Source organism: Micropterus dolomieu, linkage group LG12 (genome assembly GCF_021292245.1).
Source record: "Micropterus dolomieu isolate WLL.071019.BEF.003 ecotype Adirondacks linkage group LG12, ASM2129224v1, whole genome shotgun sequence".
Taxonomy (NCBI): domain Eukaryota; kingdom Metazoa; phylum Chordata; class Actinopteri; order Centrarchiformes; family Centrarchidae; genus Micropterus; species Micropterus dolomieu.
Genome location: NC_060161.1, coordinates 13,517,234 through 13,542,907, shown reverse-complemented (window position 1 = coordinate 13,542,907; position 25,674 = coordinate 13,517,234). Strand labels below are relative to the sequence as shown.

General features: G+C 40.9%; 1 protein-coding gene across 2 annotated transcripts in view; it reads right to left on the bottom strand.

Moving 5' to 3' along the window:
• Positions 1-25,674, bottom strand: part of dnah2 (dynein, axonemal, heavy chain 2) — a 65,183-nt gene that overhangs the window by 12,177 nt on the left and 27,332 nt on the right. For both annotated transcript variants that reach the window (XM_046064213.1, XM_046064214.1), the window contains 43 exons: positions 25,061-25,213; positions 24,200-24,325; positions 23,799-24,017; positions 22,526-22,643; positions 21,847-21,983; positions 20,633-20,770; positions 20,367-20,525; positions 19,958-20,110; positions 19,563-19,654; positions 19,216-19,411; positions 16,752-16,976; positions 16,396-16,500; positions 16,102-16,290; positions 15,796-15,881; positions 15,383-15,513; positions 15,038-15,187; positions 14,157-14,324; positions 13,758-13,918; positions 13,378-13,517; positions 12,048-12,180; positions 11,401-11,540; positions 10,822-11,032; positions 10,494-10,610; positions 10,068-10,209; positions 9,303-9,472; positions 8,867-8,983; positions 8,539-8,703; positions 8,315-8,437; positions 8,025-8,173; positions 7,769-7,835; positions 5,967-6,117; positions 5,686-5,834; positions 5,362-5,495; positions 4,559-4,703; positions 4,133-4,332; positions 3,823-3,949; positions 3,319-3,505; positions 2,746-2,894; positions 2,353-2,536; positions 1,951-2,141; positions 1,555-1,746; positions 988-1,172; positions 45-279 (listed from right to left, as the gene is read on the bottom strand). In XM_046064213.1, coding sequence (XP_045920169.1) covers positions 45-279; positions 988-1,172; positions 1,555-1,746; positions 1,951-2,141; positions 2,353-2,536; positions 2,746-2,894; positions 3,319-3,505; positions 3,823-3,949; positions 4,133-4,332; positions 4,559-4,703; positions 5,362-5,495; positions 5,686-5,834; positions 5,967-6,117; positions 7,769-7,835; positions 8,025-8,173; positions 8,315-8,437; positions 8,539-8,703; positions 8,867-8,983; positions 9,303-9,472; positions 10,068-10,209; positions 10,494-10,610; positions 10,822-11,032; positions 11,401-11,540; positions 12,048-12,180; positions 13,378-13,517; positions 13,758-13,918; positions 14,157-14,324; positions 15,038-15,187; positions 15,383-15,513; positions 15,796-15,881; positions 16,102-16,290; positions 16,396-16,500; positions 16,752-16,976; positions 19,216-19,411; positions 19,563-19,654; positions 19,958-20,110; positions 20,367-20,525; positions 20,633-20,770; positions 21,847-21,983; positions 22,526-22,643; positions 23,799-24,017; positions 24,200-24,325; positions 25,061-25,213 — 6,609 coding nt within the window. The remainder of the gene's footprint in view (positions 1-44; positions 280-987; positions 1,173-1,554; positions 1,747-1,950; positions 2,142-2,352; positions 2,537-2,745; positions 2,895-3,318; positions 3,506-3,822; positions 3,950-4,132; positions 4,333-4,558; positions 4,704-5,361; positions 5,496-5,685; positions 5,835-5,966; positions 6,118-7,768; positions 7,836-8,024; positions 8,174-8,314; positions 8,438-8,538; positions 8,704-8,866; positions 8,984-9,302; positions 9,473-10,067; positions 10,210-10,493; positions 10,611-10,821; positions 11,033-11,400; positions 11,541-12,047; positions 12,181-13,377; positions 13,518-13,757; positions 13,919-14,156; positions 14,325-15,037; positions 15,188-15,382; positions 15,514-15,795; positions 15,882-16,101; positions 16,291-16,395; positions 16,501-16,751; positions 16,977-19,215; positions 19,412-19,562; positions 19,655-19,957; positions 20,111-20,366; positions 20,526-20,632; positions 20,771-21,846; positions 21,984-22,525; positions 22,644-23,798; positions 24,018-24,199; positions 24,326-25,060; positions 25,214-25,674) is intronic.

Here is a 25,674-nt window from a genome sequence, read left to right as displayed (position 1 = left end):
GTCATCTTTGCCCTCTCCTTCTCCCACTTTGCGTCCCCCCTCACCTTGTCTTCTCTACTGGGCCTGGCCCCCGCAGCACTAGGACTGGTGACCTGGGGCTGCAGGGAGAGCAGGGTGTCAAACAGCGTCCTGGTCTCAGCGATCTGGCTAGCAATGTCGGCATTAGAGTGCTGGCCAAACACCTCGGGGTGCTCTGTGGGAGGCAGTGTTGAGATATATTCCTTGTATGAGGACTTGGGACCGTCACGGGGGATGTAATAGGAGGTTGAGGTGGACAACCTGACAGGTAAAGGGAGATGACAGAATACAAAGTCAGTGATATATAATGGTATTTCTAAATATGGGTTTCATTGGCAATAAAACAATAGAAAATGTTTTAGACATATTTTATCTGCATATGTACATTTAGCAATGTGAATAGTTGACAGTACACACCCGCCCATTACTGTCCCTCACAACAGCTGTAAACAACCATCCTATAACCCACTCTGCCTGAATATACAGAGTGCTGGAAAGCTTAACTTTAAATATGCATGTGTATGGTCTGTGTTGTTTTGAGCTGAATGCTTTTTAAAAGTATAAACATTTTGAGAGTTGCTGGTTCAAACATAAGGGAGTAGACACAGCATTTGTGCAAGTAATAAAGCAAATGAAACCAAAAACTGAGGACTAAGCGTGTGAAAAGCAAACATCTGTCTGCATTTCTGAAGTTGTAATAATCTGATTGTCCACTCAGTGGTGCTGGTTCTCTGTGACTTTTGAGTAACTTCAGCAAGCAGTTTAAGTGGCCTCTGCTCGTTTGCTTCCACCAGGGAAAAATGTATTTTCAGAGGGACAGTATGCATTTAAAGACTAAAATATGTAAATATCATTAATTCTTCATCATGTGTACATTTGTAATACGTACTTTTGTTAACTGAAACTTAATAAATTATTAGCAGTGTGCATTAGTGCATATTTTGGTGTGTGCGTGTTACAGTATCTCACTTGAAGAAGGGCTGGTTTATGGCAGCGTCACAGAAGTAGTCATTTATATATGTGGTTAGAATACGTCTGTCCCAGTCATCTGTGACGTGACCTCCATAGTTGACCCCAGCAATGAGGTACTTCAGTGCATCCCAGGGAATCTCCTTATACTCATCCAGGTACAAACTCAACAGACTCTCACTCACCTAGTGGGGCATAAAGACGATGATCTCAACAGACTGACTTTGAAAGGTAAGATACAGACCAAGGGCAAAGTAAAAATGATGAAAGTAAATAAAATCTACTGCAGAAAGCAGACAGTAAACAGTAAAAACTGGAAACTTGAGAGGAAGAAATGTTCCCTCACGAAGTCTAAACTGGCCATTCTCATTGAGATGAGATCAAGTATATTATATAATTCAGAGCAGATTACTGATAAGGACACCTTCAACCATAAATTCTAATCAATTATTTCCATCATAACCACATCACACACATTGTCCCCTATCTTCACTATGTCATTCAGTAAATGTCACCACCAACGTCTTCACTGGACTGTACAAGAGAGTAGTCTGATGAGGCTCTGACCTCAAAGTCAGCATCGTTGAAGCCATAGACGATATTCCAGCCCAGCTGCAAAAACTTCTTCCTTTCCAAAAGAATGCTGTGAAAAAAGCAGAGGGAGAAGAGCAGCTTTCTGTAGAGGGTGGGTCTTGAGCAGCGGTTGAACTGAGCCTCCGTCACCAGCTGGTATAGGCGTTTCATGTTGGCTTTCACGCCCTGAGGACAAAAGGGGGCAGTGTTAACAGTATGAGGGTCTTATGTGTAGGATGTATCTTACTGTAAAATACGTGAAGGCAAATAATAACTCAATATACAAATAACTTCTATGTAGATTTGTTGCTATCTATATCATGTGTATACGTATATGACTGTATAGTAGATATCGCAAGTCTGCAAATCTGTGTTTGTGAGCACATGCACCTTTGGTGGTTCAGTGGTCATCTTGATGCCAGCCTGCAGGATTGTAATGGGAAATTCAGGGTGTGGCGAAGAGCTGAGCCAGAGTCTGAAGTTTGAATGGGGCTTCTGCACCTGTAGCTGCTCCACCAGCTTGTCCAGCTCAGGCATCCATGAGAGAGAGAGGTGGCAGTTTGCAAGGAACACCCAGTGACCTGAGCAGAGGAAAAGAGTGCTTATGAGAGAGGCTGTCATGTCAGTTTTTGTGTGTTTGGGTAACCTCGCGGTGACAACAGGAGCAAGGAAATGCATAATTAAAGTACTTTGTCAAGCACAAGTGACTTTTGAAACTAAAAGACACTTCTGAGAAACAGAATGACTCTGAGATAATAGAGCAGGAAGAACACAAAGCGATTGGTGTTGTACCATTCTTGACGCCCTCCTCTATCATTTTCTTGGCGATGGGGGCCTGTCCCTGGCCCAGAGAGAGAGCGTGGAAATACTGGCTCATGCCAGAGGCCTCAGCCAGCTGCAGCAGGGCTCCTGTGGGGTCCACTCCAGGAGACAGAACAAAGATCAGAGGAGTCCTGCAGGAGGATTCCTCTACAACCTGGGGAGAAGATAGTGACGGTAGAGGTAGCAAAGAAGGACAAAGACAGTGACAATGGATGAGTCAGCATGGTGTAACAGAGTTTTCAAGTGAGCTACAATCATACACATGACATGTATAATGTTATTTCCTTCAAATTCAAAGCTTCAAAACTAATACTCAAGATAGAAGAAGTAGTAAGGACTGAATGGTTAACAGCTGACACTCACAGCCTTCATGTCGAGAACAGGAGGCTCCACAAAGCGAGAGCCAAGGTTGTTAACAATAAAGGAGGTGACACACAAGGAGATGCGGTCCTGACGCAGGGAGCGCACAATTAGCATTTTCTGGAGCTCATTACAGTTATTCTCCCAATCACCTAGAAGGACAAAAACAGAGAGGAAGGGTAACAACCAGGGAATTCAGTGGTAAGTGAGGGCAGTTTGGAAATGAAGCAGAGATGTATGATTAACATGATATGGATCATTAAGAGAGATGAATAAAATGGCCCGGTGCAGGGGTCAAAATGATTTCCTGCTAATGAAATAAAGCAAAATAAGTCATGCATAAACACACAAACATACAAACCCACACACACTCTTGCTCTCTCTTGTCTCCTTAGTAAACAAACTATAAATAGATCCCCAGTTGTCTATTAATGAGTTCAGAAATAGCAGAGGAGAAGACACATATTCATCATCTCTTCAATAAATATAGTGTATCCACACACAAAGCATATAAAGGATTGAATTCATTAACAAACTACCAAAGAAAAAGAAAAACCTCCCACAGCACAAACAGACCTGGTAGGGTGGCATTCTCTGGTTCAGTGCCAGTGAACCAAAGGTTCCAGTCTCTGGGGTACTGTTCAAATGAGGCCATGATACCATGGAAGTTGGGCAGCTTATCCAGCTCTGTGACGTTGTCCCAGCTGGAGTCTGCCAGCCAACTGGTACAGGGGTTGTCCATCTGATCCTCCTTATCAAGTACCTAAAAACACACTCACCAATTAATCAATAGTCAAACTATCCTTCCATCAGCGTCTCAATAAATAGACCAAACAACCCACCAAAACATCAATCACACTCTAGCAGGCCTGTCCCTGGGAAATTGAGAAATTAAGTGACGAAGACAAGTAGATACAAAAACCTTGTCTCCTAAGGGCTACGGCAAGCTTGGAAAAAACACATTGTGAATTAAGCTGTCTTTGTTCCAAGCCTTTTGAAATAAAACGTTTGACCTGTTGGATTATCTTAAATCAAATAGAGCAAAAACACAATGTTTGTGTGTGTTCTGTGTTGTCTTACAAGTCCTCCTCGGAGGAAGAAGTTGTACTCATCCATGTTGAGTTTGCCAGCTACCTCCAGGATTTTGGCACACATCTGGAAGCTGAAGAGCAGCTTGTGGACCTCAAACAGACCACGACAGGTGTACCTGCAGAGTTAGAAAGTTAGAAAAGCGCTTGAATATATGCAGTCCATCAATTTACTCTCTTTTACAGCTTGTTTGTAGATCATAATTTCTCTGTCCATGTAAAACATTGACTGACTCATGAATACATGCATGGAAACAGACATGACTTCTGAAAAGGGCATCTCTTGATGCATCCTAGCTTACCTGTAAAGTGCATATGTGTGGTAGTCATTGAGGTTGGTAATCCTTTCCTCCAGTTTGTGGCTGCGCTTGCTCTTTTCTATACTGAGGTTGAACAGGTTAATGTAGGCATCCAGCGAGAACTGGTACATTGGGTCAATGCGGCCCATGTCGTTTAGAATAAAGAAGAGAATGGAGGCTCGCTGGGCACAGGGGCGGTAGCCCTGTTAAGAGAGAACACTTTAAGTTACATACACATACAGTAATGTAAGCACAAACTGCAAATGAACTATTTTCATTATCAATTACGCCCATCACAACTTTCCAGAAACCCCAGTGATGGATTATAATTTCTTACTTTGTCTTATCAATGGTCCAAAACCCTAAAGATTTAAAACTTATGATAAGATCAAATCACAAAACCCCAATCTCCTCATCTATACACCTGACCTCTCTAGCAGAGTCAATCTTAATCTCGGTCTGTTCACTGCTCTCCAGCTGCTTTGAAACCTCATTGGCCGTCACTTTGGATGCCTGCAGGGTGTTCACCAGCTGCACATCGTCCAGCAGCGAGCCAGTCGCCTCATTCAGGAGCCTTGTAGAGTAGACACACATGCATATATAACATTAAAAAAACCTAGATGCATAAATCCAACATAACTCTGCCATACAGCTGAGCATGCATGACAGACCAAGAAAAACATTAGCAAACACAAATGAATAAGGTTTCACACACATCAAAAATAGAGTAAACTGCATGTTTCAAGTATTAATATATTCAATAATAAATAGTATTTAGTCATCAGGTAACTGCAGAAAGGTACAGTGGCTGCTGTGGTGCTACCGGGTGGCTGATTAACATAACTTGATAATATATGCTAGTAATAGTATCAGTAATTGTGAAAGTACAGCTCAGTGGATTTCTACTAACAGTGGCAAGTGTAGAAGTAATGTTATATAGTTTTAAACTATTAGTAAGACTAGTAACATGATTTCCTATTTAATAAATGTTTACTTCAATACATTTAATCACTGGTTCTTAGGAAGGTGGGTCTTGCCACTATCAGTACTGCTGCTTGAAATGTGCTTACTAGGACGACTATTACTATTACTTACAGCTAGTTACAGCTGGTATTAATACTTTCACTGCTACTAAAATTAAGAGAAGATTGGATCTTTCATGTAAACTGTATTTTGTTCAATGTGTCAAAAAAGTGAAAGGTCACAGTGTCTGAAACGGTGAGCTAAACAACCTCAGGATCTCATCCTCCAGCTCCTGCAGGCTTCTCTTCCCAGAAGCAATGCTGATCACCAAAGAGTCCTTCTGTTCTTCCAGCTCTGGACGCTCCTTACGTACCACAATTCCCAGGAGTTGGGCTTCCAGACCCTGCACACACAGTCCCATACACAAACAGACAATTTAAGGCAGCAGCTCACACTCCCAAACTGTATGTGCACAGAAATAAGGATACACACACATGTGTGTATGTGTATATATACATAAAACAGTTAAAACATACAGAACACACATTCATTCACTAACACACACACACACACACACACACACACGCTCCGACCTGCTCCTTGACAGCAAAGTTGACTATAGTGGTCTTTGTAGAAATCTCTGGTGTGTAGTGGGGGTTAGACAGCTTGGTGGTGATGTAGAAACGGAACTCTGGACTGTACTCCACCTCCTTATCACCAAGCTTCAACAGCAGTCGCCCGCCTGGAGAAAGCCCACACAAATGTAAACACAATGGATTCAGGCAGCCCTCAAATTTAGCTGAAGATAAAGAGAAACCTTTAGCAGTTGGTATTTTACTTTGTGTGTGTCTGTGTGGTTGTGTGTGTTTCTGACCTATCCGTGTCAGGGACTTGTTGAGAACTGGGTTGAGAGAGGGGTCCAAGTCCTCCTGGACATTCTGCAGCAAAACAGGATTCTCAAACTGGATGGCATTCTCCAGCACCCGCAGGTAGTCTGCCATTTGAAAGTCAATTATTTTCAGACCCTGCACATGTGGACACACATACACACAGGAGGACAGAAAGAGAAATACATTATGTATCGTCTTTATTTAATCAGGTAGTCTCATTGAGATCAAGATGTCTTTGGGGTCGGCCAAAAGATGCACAGCCAATTGCTGTTCACCACTGCTTGAACCGAAGGCTGGATAAAAAACTAATCACTTGTGTTTAAAAAAAATCCAGAACTGTACAATAAAAAATTGGCCTTATATTAAGACCAGACAAAAAAAACATATTCACTTCACTTCACAGCATACAGATGCAGCTACCAGGTTTGTTACAAAAACACTGAAAAAGTCTGAATCTCTGAAACGCAGGAATCTACTGCTAGTAACCATAGCAATGTAAAAAAAAAACCCACTAACAAAAAAACATTATCAACGTAGCTAAGGTGGCGCCATTTAGTACAGCACTATTAGGAGTTCCAGAGTTGGAAATACTGCGTCACTGAACATGCAGGTCAAAACCCTTGTTTATCTGCTGTAACGTGAATATGCCTTGAGTAGGAAAAGCAGAAGTTAGTATGATGTTATATTTTCCTCCCCATTATGAGAGAAAGCTTTGGGTCAGTTTCAAGAAGCAGTTTTACAGTAGTGGTCGACCAATATGGGTTTTTCAATGGCTGATGAACAGTGATTTAGAAAGCAAGGCCACGTATAATTTCATTATTCCAATCTAATAAACATGGTGAACTTAGTCAGTAACCTGCTGTTTTAGATGAATTTATATTAATTAATTTAAATAGAAAAATACATTGGGTTTTGCTGTAGATTTCACAATGTGACTGGTGTTTGACAGAAGTAATGGCATTCAACTGCATAATTCTCTACAGTATAAAAATATATATAATTGCTTTAAAAGCTCTTCATGGCCTCTCGCCCTGTTATATCTCTGACCTTTTAGTCCCATACGCACCAGCACATACCTTTAGATCCTGTGGCAGAGGTCTTTTGTCTGTTCCAGAGTCTCGACTGAAAACTAAACGGGACAAAACGTTTGCAGTCAAGGCCTCAAGGCTCTGGAACAGCCCGTCTGAGGAAATCAGCTCGGCTGAGTCAGTGAACTCTTTTAAGTCCCTTCTTAAAACATACTTTTATAGGAGAGCCTTTCCTGATTTTGGTGTTATTTTATTCTATTTTATATATATTATGTATTTAATTTTAACGTGTATTTTAGTCAGTGTGTTTTCTTGCTAAGGTAAGATAACTTTGGATAAACCTGCTTCTTAGAACCAGTAACCTGGTGTGTTTGTGATCCTTTTTGGCTATATTTTAAGTTGATGTTTCAACTTACCACATGCTCATAGTGAACCCTACCAGTGTTTCTGTTTCAAAGCACTCTATTTACAACTTACTGTACAGAATTAAAAAACTGCTTTTACATTTTCATTTATCATCAGTGGTAATAAATGGGAAACTAACTGTAAAATACTGAATACTATTCACTGTAAATAAATTGATTCATTTATAAAATTTGACCACATTCCCTGTCTTCTCTGGACAATATTTAACAAACTTCTACATTTCCTATGACACTCAAAATCCCAGGAATGTTCCAGATATTTAACTCTCCAACAGTAAAGAAACATTAAGATTGAATAAGAATCAGAACCAGATTGGCTGCGTCAATACTTACTCTCTTCATCTCCATGTTCTTGATCCACTTCAGAGCTTGGCCTTGAGGGTCAACCATCAGTGGCCATCTTGAAAGAAGGCAAAGAAGTAAAACAAGTCAACATGCATTTTTGAAACACGTTTTTGTACAGTGAACACAACCAAATCCAAATCAAGAAAAACAAACAAACAAAAAATTATTTTAGTATGTTTACGGAACTGAACTTAATCTTAGTTAATAAACCCTTTAATAACAAATTGTGTCAACATGGACTGACCGGTTTCCACGCGTGACGATAACCCCATTCTCAGTAGAGAATGCGTCCGAGGGCAGACCCTGAATGTTCCAGTCCCTCACTGCAGTGGGTTTCGACAGAAAAACTGCAAAACTGAACCCTGGTGTGCATGGGATCTCTAAGTCCCGTACCTAATGTGGAGGAGAGGGGTGACAAGAGGACACTTTTCATTGAGTGCTTCCTGATAGTAACATTAAAGGAAGTACGAGTGTATGGCAAGCTTTTCACTGAACTACATACCAGGATGTATGTTTTGATTAGGTGTGTCTCACCTCCTTCATCCAGATGGCAAGCAGCTCGTCTCTATAGTTGGACAGGAAAGGTCCCATGTAGGACAGGAAAGATGCTGCTAGCAAACAGTCTCCTACCAGGTATCCCATGTTTTCTTCAAGACCCTGAAGCACAAGGTCCAGATTACATTGTGATCTGTGTCTCAAACAGACCTGAGTAGGAGAGGGGTTATTATTTTCGTTGTGTATCTGTGTGTGTGGCCTACAGCAACTCTCTCCTCCCAGCGGACCCTTTCTCCAGCAAGCCCAGTCACCAGTTTGTCAGCTCGGTCCAGTTTCACCTCCATTTCTTCCGATTTCTTCCTCAAACTCTCCTTCGTCGCCAGTTTCTCACCATGCTGCTTTTTCAGCTGTTCTAGCTTCTCCCCAACCTGCTCTCACACACACACACACACACACACAAGTGTGTAGTAATTACATTGTTATATTGATCTTGTCCTATGTAAATGTGACATACTATAACAGTACAATTGTGCACTTGTGTATAAACTTGACTTGACTTGACTTGGTTGCTAGATGCACTGGACTACATACCTCTTGTAGTTTGTTCTGGGCCTCAGCCAGTGCGGCCTGTTTCTCTGCTAGCTGGGCCGTGGCAGTGTTCAGCTGGGCCCGCTTTGGCTCCACCACCCTGTAGATACGGCCATAAACCTGGACGAACAGTGCACACATCAGTGGATTTAGTTTAGCTTCCTATTTTCCTTTCAATACGTTCATTTAACAAATGGGAGTCTCATTGTTTTGTGATTGCTCCTTGGCAAACACTTTCAGCTGCTGCTATGCAGTAGTGCACTTAATGCATACAGCTCTTTGTGGATTTGTGCGTGTGCGTACTCTGTGCCAAAATTGGTACCGTAGTCTGTATGCATTAAACAACCAACTTTTTCAACATTAATTAGTAACAAACTATTATGTGCAATGATCTGTGAGCATGTGATTGTGTACTGGCAGCCAGCAGACACCCTCTTACCTCCATGGCTCTGACCCACATGCACAGGGACTTGGCAGCCAGTGACACTTTGCCGATGATCTCTGGCTGAAAGTCTACCTGCCTGCAGTACTGGCCGATCTTCTTCAAAACACGGTCCGATATATTGTCCTTATCAAAGTTAACTAATGTTTTGATGAAGTTGGACTCACCTGCCAGAAACATTTCAAGGTCACATTGGTCAGAAAACAAAATTTCATTTCCAAATTTCTCTTGTATATGGCTCTCAGGTGGATTAATTTCAAAAATTAAAGTCATCATTCTCAAAGGGAAAGAAGTCCTGTTTAGTTGTGCTCTCCCAAAATCCCTGTCCCTTTTTTGTGTAATCTATTTTTGTGACAACTCTACAGCCTGGTGATCAGCAAGAGGGAAACGCAGTGCAGTTTTTAAAGGTGAAAATATTTTTTACACCACTTAAACAAAAAAGGCTCTGGGCCTTTTGTAGGCAGTATCTGAAACTACAGTGAGCTTTCACCAGCTAAAATAGAAATATATACTGCCACATATAAACAGAGTGTTGTTCCAACAGAGATGACCTGAGAGGGCCTTCTAATATATGCTATCTGCAATCCCATTCTTTCCCCATTACGTTACAGTTTTCCTTTCTTTAGTGTTACTGACCACAATCTGTACTTGTCTGGTTTTACTCTTTTTTTACACTCTTCTGTTTTCCCAATCAGTTCGTTTCTTTGCCAAACTCTCCCTTCACCCATTCATAAATTCTGCACTGCTGCCGCTGTCTCTCACCCAGCTGCCTCTTGGCCTCTGCCCAGGTCGGCTCTTTGCCCAGAAGAGTCATGACAGCCTGCATGACTGTCTCCACCAGGGTTGGGGGACGACCATACGACTTGATCTCTGTCATGTCCTTCTTATTCAGAGACTCCAGAGCCTATGTACAGAAAGAGGAAGGAATGTGTGGATGTTAGGTATACTGCTTGATGAGCCATGTTTTATTCAAATTTAGACAGACAGGAAGCACACACTCAAATTACAAGGTGGTACATCACAGCAGAAGAGAAGGAAAGCAGTCAAAAACACTGTAAGGTCAAGGATTATTACTCATCAAATACTTCAACCTGACATAATAATGAACAAAGTGAGCAGATAAAGACAAAATGACCAACACATAGAGGGACTGGCAGATTTAAAACAGTCAACAGGGCAGATACCTACCTTCATGGCCTCTTCCAGGGCAGGCAGGGCCTCGTCCAGGTCTCTCTGTGCATTTTCAGCCATGGCTTTACACTGCAACTCTTCGGCCCCGATTTTGTCGCTATTAGCACTCACCGCCTCAACACACACACACACACACACACACACAAACATTCACCAACATGTCATTGGCTATTACATGCCTGTTTCCTATTAGTCGGCTGCTAACACCCTTCTAAACACTAGCACTAATGTAAAACTTTTCTAACCCAATAGTATGATTGGGTAAGTCAGGTGGATTTAATTTTCTGTATTTAGTGATTTGTGTGCATGCAAACGTGGTGCTTACCTTCTGCTGCATGTCAGCCTCGATCTTCTGCTGTACAATAACGGACAGGTACTCGTCGCACTGTTTCTGGAACTCGGCCACTTGCTTCTTGGCCTCCTCCAGCTCTACAGACATGGCCTCCACCTTCTCCCGTGTGTCGTTGATCTTGAAAAGGCCGTTGCGCAGCTTGCTCACCTGCTCCCCCAATTCACTGTGTTTCTCTGCCAACAGCCTGAATGAACACACACACATAAATCCAACAAGATGACCGACAAGGTGATGGTCGCTGTGTGAACAGACACAGGGGTTTAGTGAATTGAATAGACAGAGAAAGCCATTGATCCTAAGAGGAGGATTAGTCAGACAGGTAGCATACTACAATTACTTGTTCTGGTTTAGCTCTATTCTGAGCACCCAATGCACCCACACCTGATGTATGTAAGTTTTAGGTGTGCGCACTCACACTCAGGACCAGCTTAGTGTGTCATTATTAACCATCTATGTGGCCTTCAAGACACACATGAAAAAACTGAAGGTGGCGTGAAAAGAGAAGAAAACAGAAGCAAGAAAAAGTGAAGAAAAAAGATTGAAGGTGCCTACTTCTTGTATCCAGACACCAGCTCCAGGTAGTTGGTGGGTGTCACATAATTATGTCTCTTCACCTCCAACCTCATCCTTTGGGAGACCTGTGCTACCGACTGGTGTGTGGTCACAAAGATACTGGCAACCTTTGTCCGGATCTACAACATCATGCAGCATATGTAAAAATGTTGATCATTAAACAAAAGGAACACAACTTCAGGAGTCAGATTATTTTAGTCACATTATTAATTCAGATTTCAGTGCAGTTCACAGTTAAAAGTTACAGAATTTCGTTTTCTAAACTTGTAACTTTTTCCAGTTTTAATACAGTCCTCCAGACAAGGATTAGAAAGTATGGACGAGGCCTGGTTTTGAAGCTTGGACCGTAAATGTAATTTGAGGTCAACCATTTTTGTGTGCACAATAATTAAGGCTCATAATGTAAAACCTGGAAAATAAAGCTCTCTGTCCCTGTTCAGTCATGTTCAGGTGTCTGCCTTCATTCCAAACAACAACATCTTTTCCCCTCTACCTTCACCACGATCACATGAAGTTGAACTTAAGAGAGTAGATTTGTGTGTAAGAATGTATCACAGTGCCGAATGGGCACCAGTTCAACAGTGTGAAATGAAATGGCTGTGTGTGTGTGTGTGTGTGCGCCTCACCCCCTCCACGGAGCCCAGCTCCATTCCATCCAAATACCTCTCAGCTACCTCCAGGAGAGCATCTTTGGGCCACTCACAGAACCAGTCAATGGAGGTGCAGCTAACGAGTGCTGGGTACTGGAGGATACGGTTCCTGTTAGCAAATTTTAAAATTTTTGATATAATTTGTTGATACAATGATCCCCATTATAAATGAAAAAGAATCTCGTACAGCAAGGTGGTGAAGAGTATGCTCGAGATCTATGGTGTGAGTCAGGGAGTTTGGCTGGTGTAGCAGGGCTCCCTGAGCTCTGGCAATGTGATATGGATCCTGCTAGCAACTAGTGGTCAGAGGGCCAGGACGCCTCGTCCAGAGAATGGTGATTAGCTCTGGGTAACCGTGCCTGCCAGCCAATTAGCAGCATTATGTGTGACCACTACCCTATGCCACTAATTACAACCAGGCCGTTGATGCCTGTGTTTTTGTGAGGAGAAATGTGTGTGACAAGAGAAAGAGAGAATGAATAACAGAAGATATGCGTCCATCTGTTTGCAACTACATCTGTGTGTGCACAAACAGCTGGCCCTCTCTGTCACAGCATACACACCGTTTGTAAATAAAGCAAGCCTCAGGTTCTTGCAACAGAATCAATCAAGTTACTAGACCTCATTTACTCAAGACCAAGTGTAAATCAGCCATTAACACACTGATATATGGTGAGGCACGGCTCTCTGTCCCCAGCGTAAGACTGAGTAGCTGCTGAGAGGTACTAAAGGGAATAGTTGCCCTGTAGAAGACCACAAATGTATTTAAATTTCCTCTATTTACAAACTCTCTGTGAGGATATTGGAGTTGCTGAGATTGGTTCTTTGATTATACTAGGCAGACACAGGGATCACAGGGTCCTTAGATGTGGCAGCTTGCTGAGATCAAAAGTGCAGCAACAAGCAAGGGGCAACGTTCCTCCTTCATTCAGTTAATATAAGATCATAGACTAGACTACAGACTACTGGACATTGGCTATTATATGGACACAACTGCCAGGGTCAGTATTTAATTGTGTGTAAAATAAAATTACAGTAAAAGTAACTAAAAATGTTTTGTATCATGTAATCCCTTGTTGTTAGGGCAGCAATGCACACAAAGAGAGAAGAAGAAAGAGAGAAGCTGCTAAAATGCTGGGACCCTTCTGCCTATAGATAAGGATAGCAATGTGATTCATACTAATAATCATAATTGTGTGTGTCAACAAGAGCAAACAGGATTTTCAAAAAGAGGAGAGGATTGAGGAATATATAGTGAACCAGGATATATTACATGACACAATGTGCTGCAGGAACCAGAATCTACCTGAAGGGCTCTCCCACTGGGCTCATACAGAGAACAATGTGCAGGTTGTTCCTGACTCGCTCTATCAGGTAGCTGAACAAGGAGTCAGGAGTCTCCACCACATTGTCTTTCCTGGCAGACTCTGACAGAGCATTGCATACCTAGAGGTAGAACAGGTACATGTTATGAGAATTGGAAAAAGGTTTTAACTGACTTCAGTCTTTAATATAAACTTTATGATCAAATCTTAACTTTACACATAATTCATATTCAGTTCAACTTATATTAAAATATGCTGCTGACAGAAATAGAGATGCGCTTGAGTCAGACAGATGTACAGGCAGGTATAAAACATTTAAAGAACAAATATGTAATACAAGATATCAGAAAACATTACAGACCTCAACAAACTCATCCTGCTTGTAGAGGTTAGGCACCTCTCCAGAGCTCAGGATGTTATTGATGTCCTCAAGGAAGGATTTGTCTGTGATCTGGGTGTCATTGAAAAGGAAGACTGTGGGCTTGTTGTCCACACCAGTCAAACGGTAAAGCTTCTTGATGTCTGAAAGCAAGGACAGAAAGAGTCCCTATTATAATTGAAATTGGATTCAGGAGAATCAGGCAGGAGCTAAACTATGTAACGCTTTACACTGAATGTTAAATAATATATGTGAGTCCAGGATTGTTTTAATCTTGTTTAATTTCCATCATTGGTTTGATCTTTCCTCATTTAATTTCTAGACCACAGGGTTACTTCTACAGTGGAAGGCATTGGATACAATCAGTGTGTTTGATCTCACCTTCTCTAAACTCCTGTTTGCGGTACTGCTTGGTGACTTCCACCTGGAATACCTGGTACTCACAGATGAAGGCGGCCATCTTAGACAAGCTCTGTCTACCAGAGCCCCCAACACCCACGAGCAGCATGTTGCCCCTGAGTTGACTGATCACACGTACTGCACGAGTTACTATGGGAGGAACACAAAAATATTACCCAGATAATACATTTTATTGGAAATCCTTTGCTCACAGTATTCTTACAATAAATAATACAATAAGCCTTGTGTGTGGCTGACAAGCATTTCGTATAAATATTCAGATACTTGCACGCTAGAGCGTTATTGTTCATGTTGTTTGTTCATGTGACAAAATCTAGAGCCATGCAGTTTTGTATTCCTACTTCCTGCTAATAGTGTGCAATCTGTTCTAATATTGACATAAAGCTTAATGGAGCTCCAGTGTGCCTGAAAATCTGTGCACAACATGTACAAACCAACACTACATATGTACAAGCAGGTATGTTTCTGTAGTAATGTCGTGCTATTGATTTGTAAGGGCATGTGATAAAGTGGTACATTGACAGCAGGCTGAAGAGAGCAGAGCCTAGTGCTGAGAGGCCTTCTCTCTTTCAACTACAGGGTAGCTTTTAGCCTCATGCTGTGTTTTTCAAAGGAGTTTCAAAGTGGGCCTGAATCATAAAACTGGCAAACAGTGAACACAGCAAAGACACATCAGAGCACAGCAGATGAGGACCTCTTATATTGATTGTGGTAATGTACTGGATTGACTGGTGGAATTGACGCTGTGGGTTGATGTATCAGGGGAATTGTGTGCTATTGTCCATTTAAATATGTGCATGAGGGCATGTGTGGATGTGTGTGTGTTGTGTTCTCAGACACACTGTGTTCGATGGCGTCTCGGAAGAGCACCAGGCTCATGGGCACTATGCCAGGTGTCAGGTTGTAGTCCTCCAGCTGGGTTTCCATGAACTTCTTGAGAAGCGTCAAGTCCAGTATGTCTTCATACACACAAGACTCACTCAGGAAATCACCTAATTGACACACAGAAAATAAACACACATAAACACATTCATATGCTCTGGTGTAGTCATTCGTCTATCAGTTTCATAATGCTTAAACCACAACCCTTTACCAATCCATTATCTTATCTGTAATATAAAGTATTAATATAGAGTAATTTTATACTCATTGTTGTGACACTACCATGTGTACAGTAATAAATGTACCAAATATTGGGGGTTGTTTGTTGGGGCAGATGCTGTGGAACGTGAGGTCAAAGAGTGAGCCCAGTTTTTCCGCCAGCAAAGCAACAAAAGCCTCCATGTCACTTTGATCTACAAGCCGGTCTGAGAAAACCCTGAAATCAACAACAAAACATAGACAACAAATTCCACAATCCACACTATATACACAAAATCACCTGTATGTTTAGGCTTATATATATATATCTATATCTATATATATATAGATATAGATAAAATATTGTAGAAAACCATTCACAACTGAATATATCCTAGAGTTATATATCCTATCCTAGACAGCTAAGGGATAATGATACATAATGAGGCTAGAGCTATAGTAAATATGCTGAACGACTGTGAGAAGATCAAAGATTTGGTGAAAAAACGGCCTTTGTTACCTGAAGCATTCATGGATCCACAGTCTAGTGATGCTGTTCTTGGTATCATGGAAGTCTGGGTGAGCTCGTAACAGACCCTGAAACACCTAGAAAGTGTAGAATAAAAAAAAAATAGACATTTTAATTTGTAGATTACTTAAGTATTTACAATTTTCATATAAGTCTCAATAACCTTTTAAGCATTCTGACCTGAATCGCACAACTAAACAGGTTAATTTAAATACGCATTAGTTAATTTTAAAGAAAATTGTTACCATAGCCAGGAATACTGATCGATCTAACCAATCTATATGTATTTTTGTGTACCTTGGAGATATCCCGTAGGTTGAAGAGGTAGTGTATCTTGGCTGGAGTGGGAAGAAAACGAGCTGAAACAGCATAATACAGTTCTAAAGTGGCCTGAGTCAGAATCTCTCCAATGGGCTTCACCTCCTCCTTAAAACCCTGTAGCTTTTGGTTGATCATGGTACTGTAGATCCGCCTGATCTGCGACTCCTGCATACAGAGAGAGACAGGTCTGTTCAAGTACATGTTCATGGCATATTTAATATATTTTCTCATTGATAAAGAATAAAAGTTGGACATGACAGCAGGACTTACATTAGGGAAGGTCATATTGATGAGGTTGAATCGGCTCTGTAAGCGCCCAGAGATGTGAGTCCTCCCTCCACCAGGAGGCCCCATGGACGCCAACAAGAACATGTCCTAACAAAGCAAACATGCACACATACAGTCACACGCAAACACAACAGAAAATAGTTTTAAGGCCTCAAAGTAAGACACACTGTACCTATGAAATAAAACATACTTCAAATCTAAAGCTTGTCCCAGTAGCTGAAAAGAATGGTAATTAAGAGGTGATTATAGAGGAGGCACTGAGAAGGCATAAAAATTATATATTTCTATCTGACACACACACACCTACACACAAAAACAGACCACACTCCTCATCTCACCTTGACAAACTTTAGGGTCTGTTTCTGGCGATCATACCAGAAGCCATAGTCGATCCAGAGACGCAGCAGTTCCAGCGGTGGCTGGGAGCCAAAGAGGTCATGGGCCGGCATGTTGAGGTCGTCCAGGAAGCACAGCAGGCGCTTCCCACCTGCTGGCACAAACACGCTTTTGGTTCTCTTCTCTATGCGGCTCTCCACGATGGCCTGGATGTTATTAGAGGTGGTCTGGACAGTGATGGAAACACAGGGAGAAAGACAAAGATCCAAAAATTTTATGTTATGTTTCATATCTGCATAAAGTACAGGTGCATCTCATAAAATCAGAATATTGTGAAAAAGTTCATTTATTTCTGTAAAGTTATTCAAAAGGTGAAACTTTAATTTATTCTAGATTCATTACACATAAAGCGAAATATTTCAGGTCTTTTATGTTTTAATCTTGACCATTAGAGCTCATGGAAATCAAAAATCCATCTCAAAATATTAGAAAATTAGAATAAAGAATCTATAATACAGAAATGTTGACCTTCTGAAAAGTTGAAAAGTTCTGAAAAACATTAATTTTGCACTCAGGACTTGGCCGGGGGCTCCTTTTGCACTGCATCAATGTGGCGTAGCATGGTGGCAATCAGCCTGTGGCACTGCTGAGGTGTTAGGGAAGCCCAGGTTGCCGTGATGGTGGCCTTCAGCTTGTCTGTATTGTTGGGTCTGGTACCACTTACTGTACTCTTGACAATACACCATAGATTCTCTATGGGGTTCAGATCAGGCAAGTTGGCTGGCCAACCGAGCACAGTAATACCATGGTCAGCAAACCAGTTACTAGTGGTTTTGGCCTTGTGGGCCAAGTCCTACTGGAAAAGGAAATCAGCCTCTCCATAAAGCTTGTCAGCAGATGGAAGCATGAAGTGCTTTGCTCGTCAATCCTCTCAGGCTGCGGTCATCAATGTTGCTTATGCACCTTTTCCTACCACACTTTAACCTCCCTGTCAACTTTCCATGAACATGCTTTGATACAGCACTCTGCGAACAGCCAACTCTTTCAGCAATGACCTTCTGTGGCTTAACCTCCTTGTGGAGGGAGTCAGTGAGTGTCTTCTGGACAAAAGTCTTTCACCATGATTATGGTTGTGTGTACTGAACCAGACTGAGAGTCTCTTTTCAGTTTGACATTTAATTATTTTTTCCAATTGTCTAATATTGTGAGATATGGATTTTTCATTTCTATGAGCTGTAAGCCCTAATAATCAAGATTTAAACAAAAAAAGACCTGAAATATTTCACTTAATGTGTAATAAATCTAGAATATATGAAGTTTCACTTTTTGAATAAAATTACAGAAATAAATTAACTTTTCCACGATATCCCAATGTTATGAGATTTACCTGTACTTTATGACTTTATGTTGAGTTTTGTGGGTTGAACTATGGAATTTAGTACATTCATAATATTAAAAACTAATGTTTTATGTCCAGTCCTCCCATGTGAAATTGGAAATCCTGCTATGGAGAAGTCCACTTTGCTTTTGATTATTTTGTTGTTCATAAGCAGCTATAGACTGCAGACTGAAAGAAAAGGAGAAAGATGGGAAACAGTCACCCACTCACAGGAGATTGAACTTTACAGATGTGCAGATTAACTAAGGGAAGCAAAGAATGAGAAGGAAAGAGAGTGAGAGGAAAAAGTAGCACTAATCCCAAAATACATATTAATCAGTCGGAGTGGGACGGATGTGGAGGAAAGAGGAGGGGAAAATGAAGGAGAAAGAGCTGCCAGGTTAGAGCCGGGCTGTGATGGTGATGATTGTGAACAGGTGGGGGAGCCATGAGTGCCTCCATCTCTCTCTAATAGCCCTACATCACTGCTATCCAGCGCTGACGTCCGCCTTGTGGCAATGCAACACTTTTACTCTAATTGTAGTGAAGCTGAGATGGGGGCTATTCAAAGCCATGACGTGGTGGGATGGAGGCAGTTTCACTCACTCACACACAGAAATATGCACATGCACATACACACCCGACACCTGCACTCAATCACCTCTACATGACTGCATCTCATGGTGGTTTGTTCAATTTATATTTAGCTGACAGATGAGATGTGTGTGCTAGCCTGTGCATGTGTGGCATCTATAATATAGACTCTATGACAGCATGTGTGCTGCAGCCTAGTGGACATACAACGTATAAATCCATATTGTGGTATTTACAATCCATCTTCTTCTTTAATGAGAGCAAGCCGGGGGATAAGAGACATTAGGGCAGACACACACGCACATAAAGAGGGACAAATAAAATATCAAAGATCTAATCAAACCACAAACGTTTACTATTCTTTTAGCAACCCTTATCTGTAATTCCGTTCCTTAAACCTAACCTCAACCTTCACATGCCTTTATTCTACCTGCTAATGATATAAACCTCTGTGTTAGTCACAAACTGGGACCTTGAAAAAACTGGGCACCAACCTGGGAAGACATGTTGATAGTGAGGTCTATCCACTTGTTATCCAAGCCCTGCAGGACACTCTGGGCCACTGAAGTTTTACCAGTGCCCACTGGCCCAGTGAGCAGCACCGGGTACTGACCCAACACCAGAGCCTTAACCAGGAAGTTATAGCGAACTGTGTCCACGGTAGGGACCATAATCTTATAGAACGGAGCACTGCAGGAGAGAGCAGAGGAAGAAATACAGATCTACTTTTTAGATGTTAGTAATAGGTTATATGATCTAGTATTTATTCAGTTTCAAAAGTGAAAGTAAAGTAACTAGATGGGCAGAATGAAACAGCTGATAAGACCACTGAGTTACTTACCTGGCATTGTAGCACCAGCCCTTTGGCAGCTTATCTTCAAAAGAAACCCAGGTTTTGTTCTTGGTGTCCACATAGTACTCATAAACCGTGTCCTAAAAAAGAGTTTACATAAAAAGTTCAGAGACGTTGACGGCTGCTAAAACGGATTCATTCAGTCTGCTGCATTATTAGTATTATGCCTGGGTGTAATTAAAATGCTTACATCAGGCCAACCAAGGCTTGCAATTGTAGAACTTTGCAATATTATTTTTTTGCATAATAGCCACAGCAGTTGCCGCCTACAGTACACCTAACACTTGTTAAACAAGCCCCCTAGTGAGGAGAGGGAGTGCCCTGTCATTGACTTTGTAGGTCATAAGTGAAGTTAGGTGAAGAAATTTTGCTGTACAGAGGACCTTGATGGGGAAGGAGCCCTCCATCTCCCGGAGAAAGTTGTCCATCCTCTTGCGTCCATCCTCGTCGACAGAGGCACACAAGGACCAGATAAGGCTGAAGATGAACCAGAGCTCCACGATCCTACCCAAGTTGTCAGTGTCTTCAGTATTCACCTGGAGAAACCACGAAAGAAAGAAAAATACTATAGGTTTTCAAACTGGGGATGCTTAAGAGATAATGTAAGCCTTTGTTTAGGGATTTACTCAGTAATGTAATGGGGTGGAGTGGGTTCATTTCAGTCAAAAGTCTTAAGTCAGTTACACCAAATGCCATCGAGGATCAACATTTAAGGTGTGCTGGAAAATGTTTATCCATGAGAAGGATTACAATTTGCAGTGAAGGTTACAGATTGCACTCGACATGTCATACCCCATTGCCGGATGTGGCCAAAGAGTCATAGAGGCAGCAAAGAGACGTTACTCCATTAAGCTCAGTGATGGGAATCAGCTCCTTACAGTTGTTCTTTTTAAATTTCAGTGTGCTCTCTATATATTTCTCAAACAAACGCTTCAAGTGGTCCATTTCAGCCTGCAGAGAAATGGAGCAATGGAGAGATCAATAGATGGAAGTGAAAGGTTACAGAAAATAATGGAATAAAATATTTCATATATTTCATGAAAGTGAGTGCACTGTACCTTGGGTCGCTTGTCCAGCCAGGACTGAACATAAGGCTTCCAGCCCAGATCAATGTAATCATTGTACACCATCCCACAGCGAGACACTGTAGCTGGAGAAGCCATTGCCAGATTCTCCACTTCAAACAGCAGAGACACCTATGACAAAATCATTTATGTACAGCTTTTCTCGTTTAACAGTACATAGCTGACTAATTACTTACCATACATTACTGTATTGTAGATTGTTTTGTTATTATTGCCTTGTCGGATTAACTACGCATACATAAACCAAAACAGCCCAGTCTTGCATAATCACTGATTTACACTTTTACGTGAGACTGGTAAAAGTCGTAGTTACTGTTGCGACAAACTTTCAGACTCAGCATGGTGCTGCCACTGTCTATTACCACTCTCCCTGGAGATCTCAGAAAGGAGACAGAGAGGTTTGCATTATGCATTTAAGGGTTGTATTGGGGCAGTCAAACTGATGTGAAACAAATAAAGACAGAAGCTACAGCCTACCGATCACAGAGTAAAAGTGAACCACCACATCACCTGACAACTGAGACAGAGGACAACAATATTAAGTATCAACACTGTTACTGTACAGCTGGGTAGGTCTCTATTCACTATTACAATCATTAAAAGGCAAAAGCAGTAGGGCTTTATAACGTTACATTTAGTAGTCAGTTAGGCTGCGTTAGCTAACTGACATTACATTAGGAACAATCCACAGGCTAGATTTTTCTTGATTTGTTTTAGGTTTTGGAAAGGGAATAAATCGTACTTCTCCTTTCAATCTCTCTGGGTAGCGACTGCAACTATTACAAATGCCCCAGGAACAGCATTTGACCATATCTTGGAAAAATACAGAAACAAATGTCTTTTGGATCTGAGTCAATGCATGAAAGTGTCGGACCTCAGTTAGAGCAAGACCTATACTGCGCTGTGATTGGCCAGCTGCGTATTTGGGGCGTGGCTTAGCAAAGGGTCAATTATGTCGATGTGTTTACCATAAATCCACTCTATATTAAAAAGAAATTCTAATGGAAGACATTTTTAAATGTAAGTATAAAAGGCACAATTGTAAATAAAAAAATATATATTTATGGCTGATTTTAATTTTAGCTGCTCCAGATTCAGACTTCTTCATGCTGGCTCACTGTCACACTGTTATGGCTTACTGGGACACTTGAGTCTGACTCGAGTCTGGTCTCTAGCTCTGTTCTCACCTGTTCAGGCATGGAGATTCTCTCTCCATTGATAAGTGTGAGCACCTTGTTGTCATCCATAACAGAGTTCATACTCTCAATCCACAGTGTGTCAACCGGCCCGTCGAACACAATCCACTTCTCATCTGGTTTCTCATCTAAAGAATGGAGAGAAGGTGCACAGTGTGAAAAAATTACATAAATAAATACATAGACATACATAAATAAATAAAGAGTCACTGTTCATACTGAAATTTATATGTTTTGCTTACAAGTTTACTTTTTCATTTAAAAAATAGAATAAATACAGAATATACAGAGACTGTAAATAAAAAGGTTTAAAGCTTTGGATTGTTTGTTTGAAAACCAGTTATATATAAACAACAAAAAGACCAGAGTCTACACAAAAAAAAAAAGAGTTTAAGTGGTTTGTGTTTGTGTATATTGCATGGTAAAGTAATACTGAGTAAAAACATAACTCCTTAAAAACATCTGAGCATATTAGGTAGTCAAAGTAGCTTTGTTCTATAATAAGATGTCACTTTTTTAGGCTTGTACAAAAAATGAATGCTCTGTGATGAAATAAAATGTGTCACTGAAGCTGGAGTTTAGAATGGGAATGGGGTACGGCCAGAGCAAGAATCATCAGCTCCTAGTGTGTGTTCACTTATACTAAATGTAGCAATCATGAGACCAGTACCTGCGCAGGCTGATCTCATGAGGGAAGACAGCACTCCGTCAGTCCACTCATTGGTGGAGAGGTCATTTTCTCCATACAGCTCTCCCAGACTCATTGCCTTAGGGTTCAGAGGATACTCCTGTTGTGCCACATAGACCAAAGCATGAGAGAAGATAATAAAAAGAAGACAAAAAGTGCATTATAATGGCAGATCATATTACTGAAGACTGTCAGGTACAAATCTATAAATGACGAGAACACATGGGAACAATAGCTTTTCATGGAACGTGCATCTTATTGCAGATTATATCATGTATTTTCGACTGATTTAATTTGGTTTTCTGAATGGTCTAAAACCAAATATGATTAAGGTAAGGAGTTTTTTGTGTAGTATGTATATATGAAAGCAAACAAAAACATGTCAATAAGTGATGTGATGTCAATAGTTACTGTCAGATTAGTTTATTGAAGTGAGAAGGATAAGCACCGCATGTCTTTGGGCTGTGTCCTAACATTTTGGTTGCACATGTTGTTCTCATCTATTGTAAGACTGACTGTTCATTCATCACATTCATAGTTTTAGTTAGTTATTACTGGTTAATTTTGTTGTATTGTTCATTGTGAAAATTGAGATGGGTTTCATAGTAGCTCTGTAATATACTGTATGTATGATAATATTACACATAATACCTGCAGTATGCAGATGATATTTAGAAAATGTCCAAAGAGCAGTTGCATGTTTGATTTCCTTAATCATGTGTGAGTACATGAGTTTGCATGAACATGTGGGCGGGAAACAAATCAACAACAGAAGGTACTGTGCCTCAGTGGAGACTAGCAATAGAGAAGAACAGAAAGACACATTATGAGAACCAGGCAGAGGTGAGGATGACACGAAGGGAGACATCAGAAATAGATACGCAAAGAGCACTGAGGGAAAAAACAGAGAGCAAGTAATACAAATAGAGAGAATCAAGCAGGAAGAAAGTTATATGAAAAGTAATAAGTAAGGACAGAGAGAGCAGTAGGAAGAAAACATGGCTGTTATTCTGACGCTAATAGAATAAAATGGTAGAAAAGCAGACTAACGTGGTTGTAACGCTTTGTGTTTGGTGGCAGGTGTACCTAGATATTTGAGCCCTCTCCAGCAAGAAAAAAGGTTATATTGTTTTGCTCATGATTTTCCATAATAAAATTGGAGTATTTCATGACCTAAAATATGACCTAAATTTCTGGTTTTCTGTAGCAGTATTAGCCTATAAATTACAGTGTATTTGAATCCATCCACACGCACCTGGACCAGCTGGAAGCCAGGCACTCCCTTGTGGTTCAGGGCAGTTAGGGCACTCTGCAGGGTCCTCCAGGTAACACTCTTGCCGCTGCCTGTCTTGCCTACAAGCATGGATGAGTGTCGAGAGTTTTTGGTCTCATAAAGTTGGATGACTTTGGTCATCGTAAAAGGAGTCATCTGCAAACCGCTCTGACGAAGCGCAGCCTCTATAGCCTCCTTCAACTGCAACAAAATGAGTGATGGTGATATCATGAGTGATATTGTAAACATACAGAAAATGATGAAAGGATGTACCATGTCCATATATATTTTTTTATTTGTCTTGGTGTTTGTGGATCAAAGAAGATGGAACACACAAACACACTAGTTCACTGCAAGAATGCTGATGTTGACTACTGTTTTACCATGCCATAGTCTATAATGGGTATTTCCACAGCAGGGAACAAGTCTTGGGTGATACCATTGAACAGTGGCACATCAGAAGAGGCCAGCTTAGCAATGTTCATGTCCTTCATAGCCATCAGCAGGATCTGAGGACAGAGATACAAAGGCAGACTCACTCACACATAGACTTCCTATTAAAGAGTTTAATTCATTTGAAAGTAGCACTAACAGTAGTTAGTTCAGTTAAATTGATAGGTGTCTAGATTCTGTTCTCCTATGATTTGATATTGTACACAGGAAGCTATAAGAGATGACAGCACAGCTTGGGTTAACATTCCAGTTCATGCAGTCATAGCAACTGCTTGCCTATCCCATGTAAGTTACAGGCTTTTTCGTAGGAAATTCTCTCTTTGTGTTTCACAGTGTTCCCCTGCTGATCTGCAGTGGAGCCACAGTAACACAAAGAGCTAATTTCATACAAAACCCACATCAACTGACTCTTCAGACTGCTGAAGCCTCACACTAGCTTCATATAAACCTTTGAATACTTTTTTTCCCAGAATGAGGACTGTGGATTTTGTCACTTACACTGGAAGTACATTAGGAAGGGATCTCATATTGGCCAGGATTAACAGAAAGACCAATGATACTGAGCAAAACCTATATAAATGATCATATGGACACCTGAATGAAAATGTGAACCTATTGTTTAAATCTATTGAGTATTAAATACCAGCAGATTGGTTTGTATTACATACATAAAGGTTTCTAATGTGCCCTTAGCAAGTCATCAAACTTATTTGTATGTGTAAGAAAGTGACACACGGGGGGAGAGAGAGAGAGAGAGAGAGAGAGAGAGAGAGAGAGAGAGAGAGAGCTACTTCTTCATCAGGAACGTTGGTGCAAGAGCGGCGCTTCTTTCCAGCATAGCGAAGCAAGGAGGTGAGAGCACGCAGGCCAAAATCATAGTGGTCCTGTTTAGACAACTGCTGCACTGCCAGGGAGTACAGGGTGAACACTTTCTTAGCCAGGAGCTATGAGGACAAAGACAGAGAAAGAGTGACAGAGAGTAACATAAAGACAGAGGTATAATCTTTTTTTTAGAATTTTATCTATTTAAACCCCATGTACACTTTCATGAACATAATGAAGTTTTGAACCATTAAAAAAAATAATACTACAGATTAAATCTGCAAACTCAGAAAGCATGATTTTGTCCAACCATTTGCATTCGTTTAAAATGTGAAAAGTCTACTAAGTGCATGTTTTATACATCGAGATAAAATGGATTAGATTCAGAGCTTAACAAATAAAGACATTTAACCAACACTGAACCAGTTTGAAACAATGATGGGGTTAGTTGTGGTTCTTCATGTTTTTGCTGTCCTTTTATTGCACAGTTCTTAATTTTGTTGAGGTTATATTTGTGAAATTATGTACCAATAAAATTAATAAATACTGTTTATCAATTAAAGGTCCTTATAAAAACAAAAAC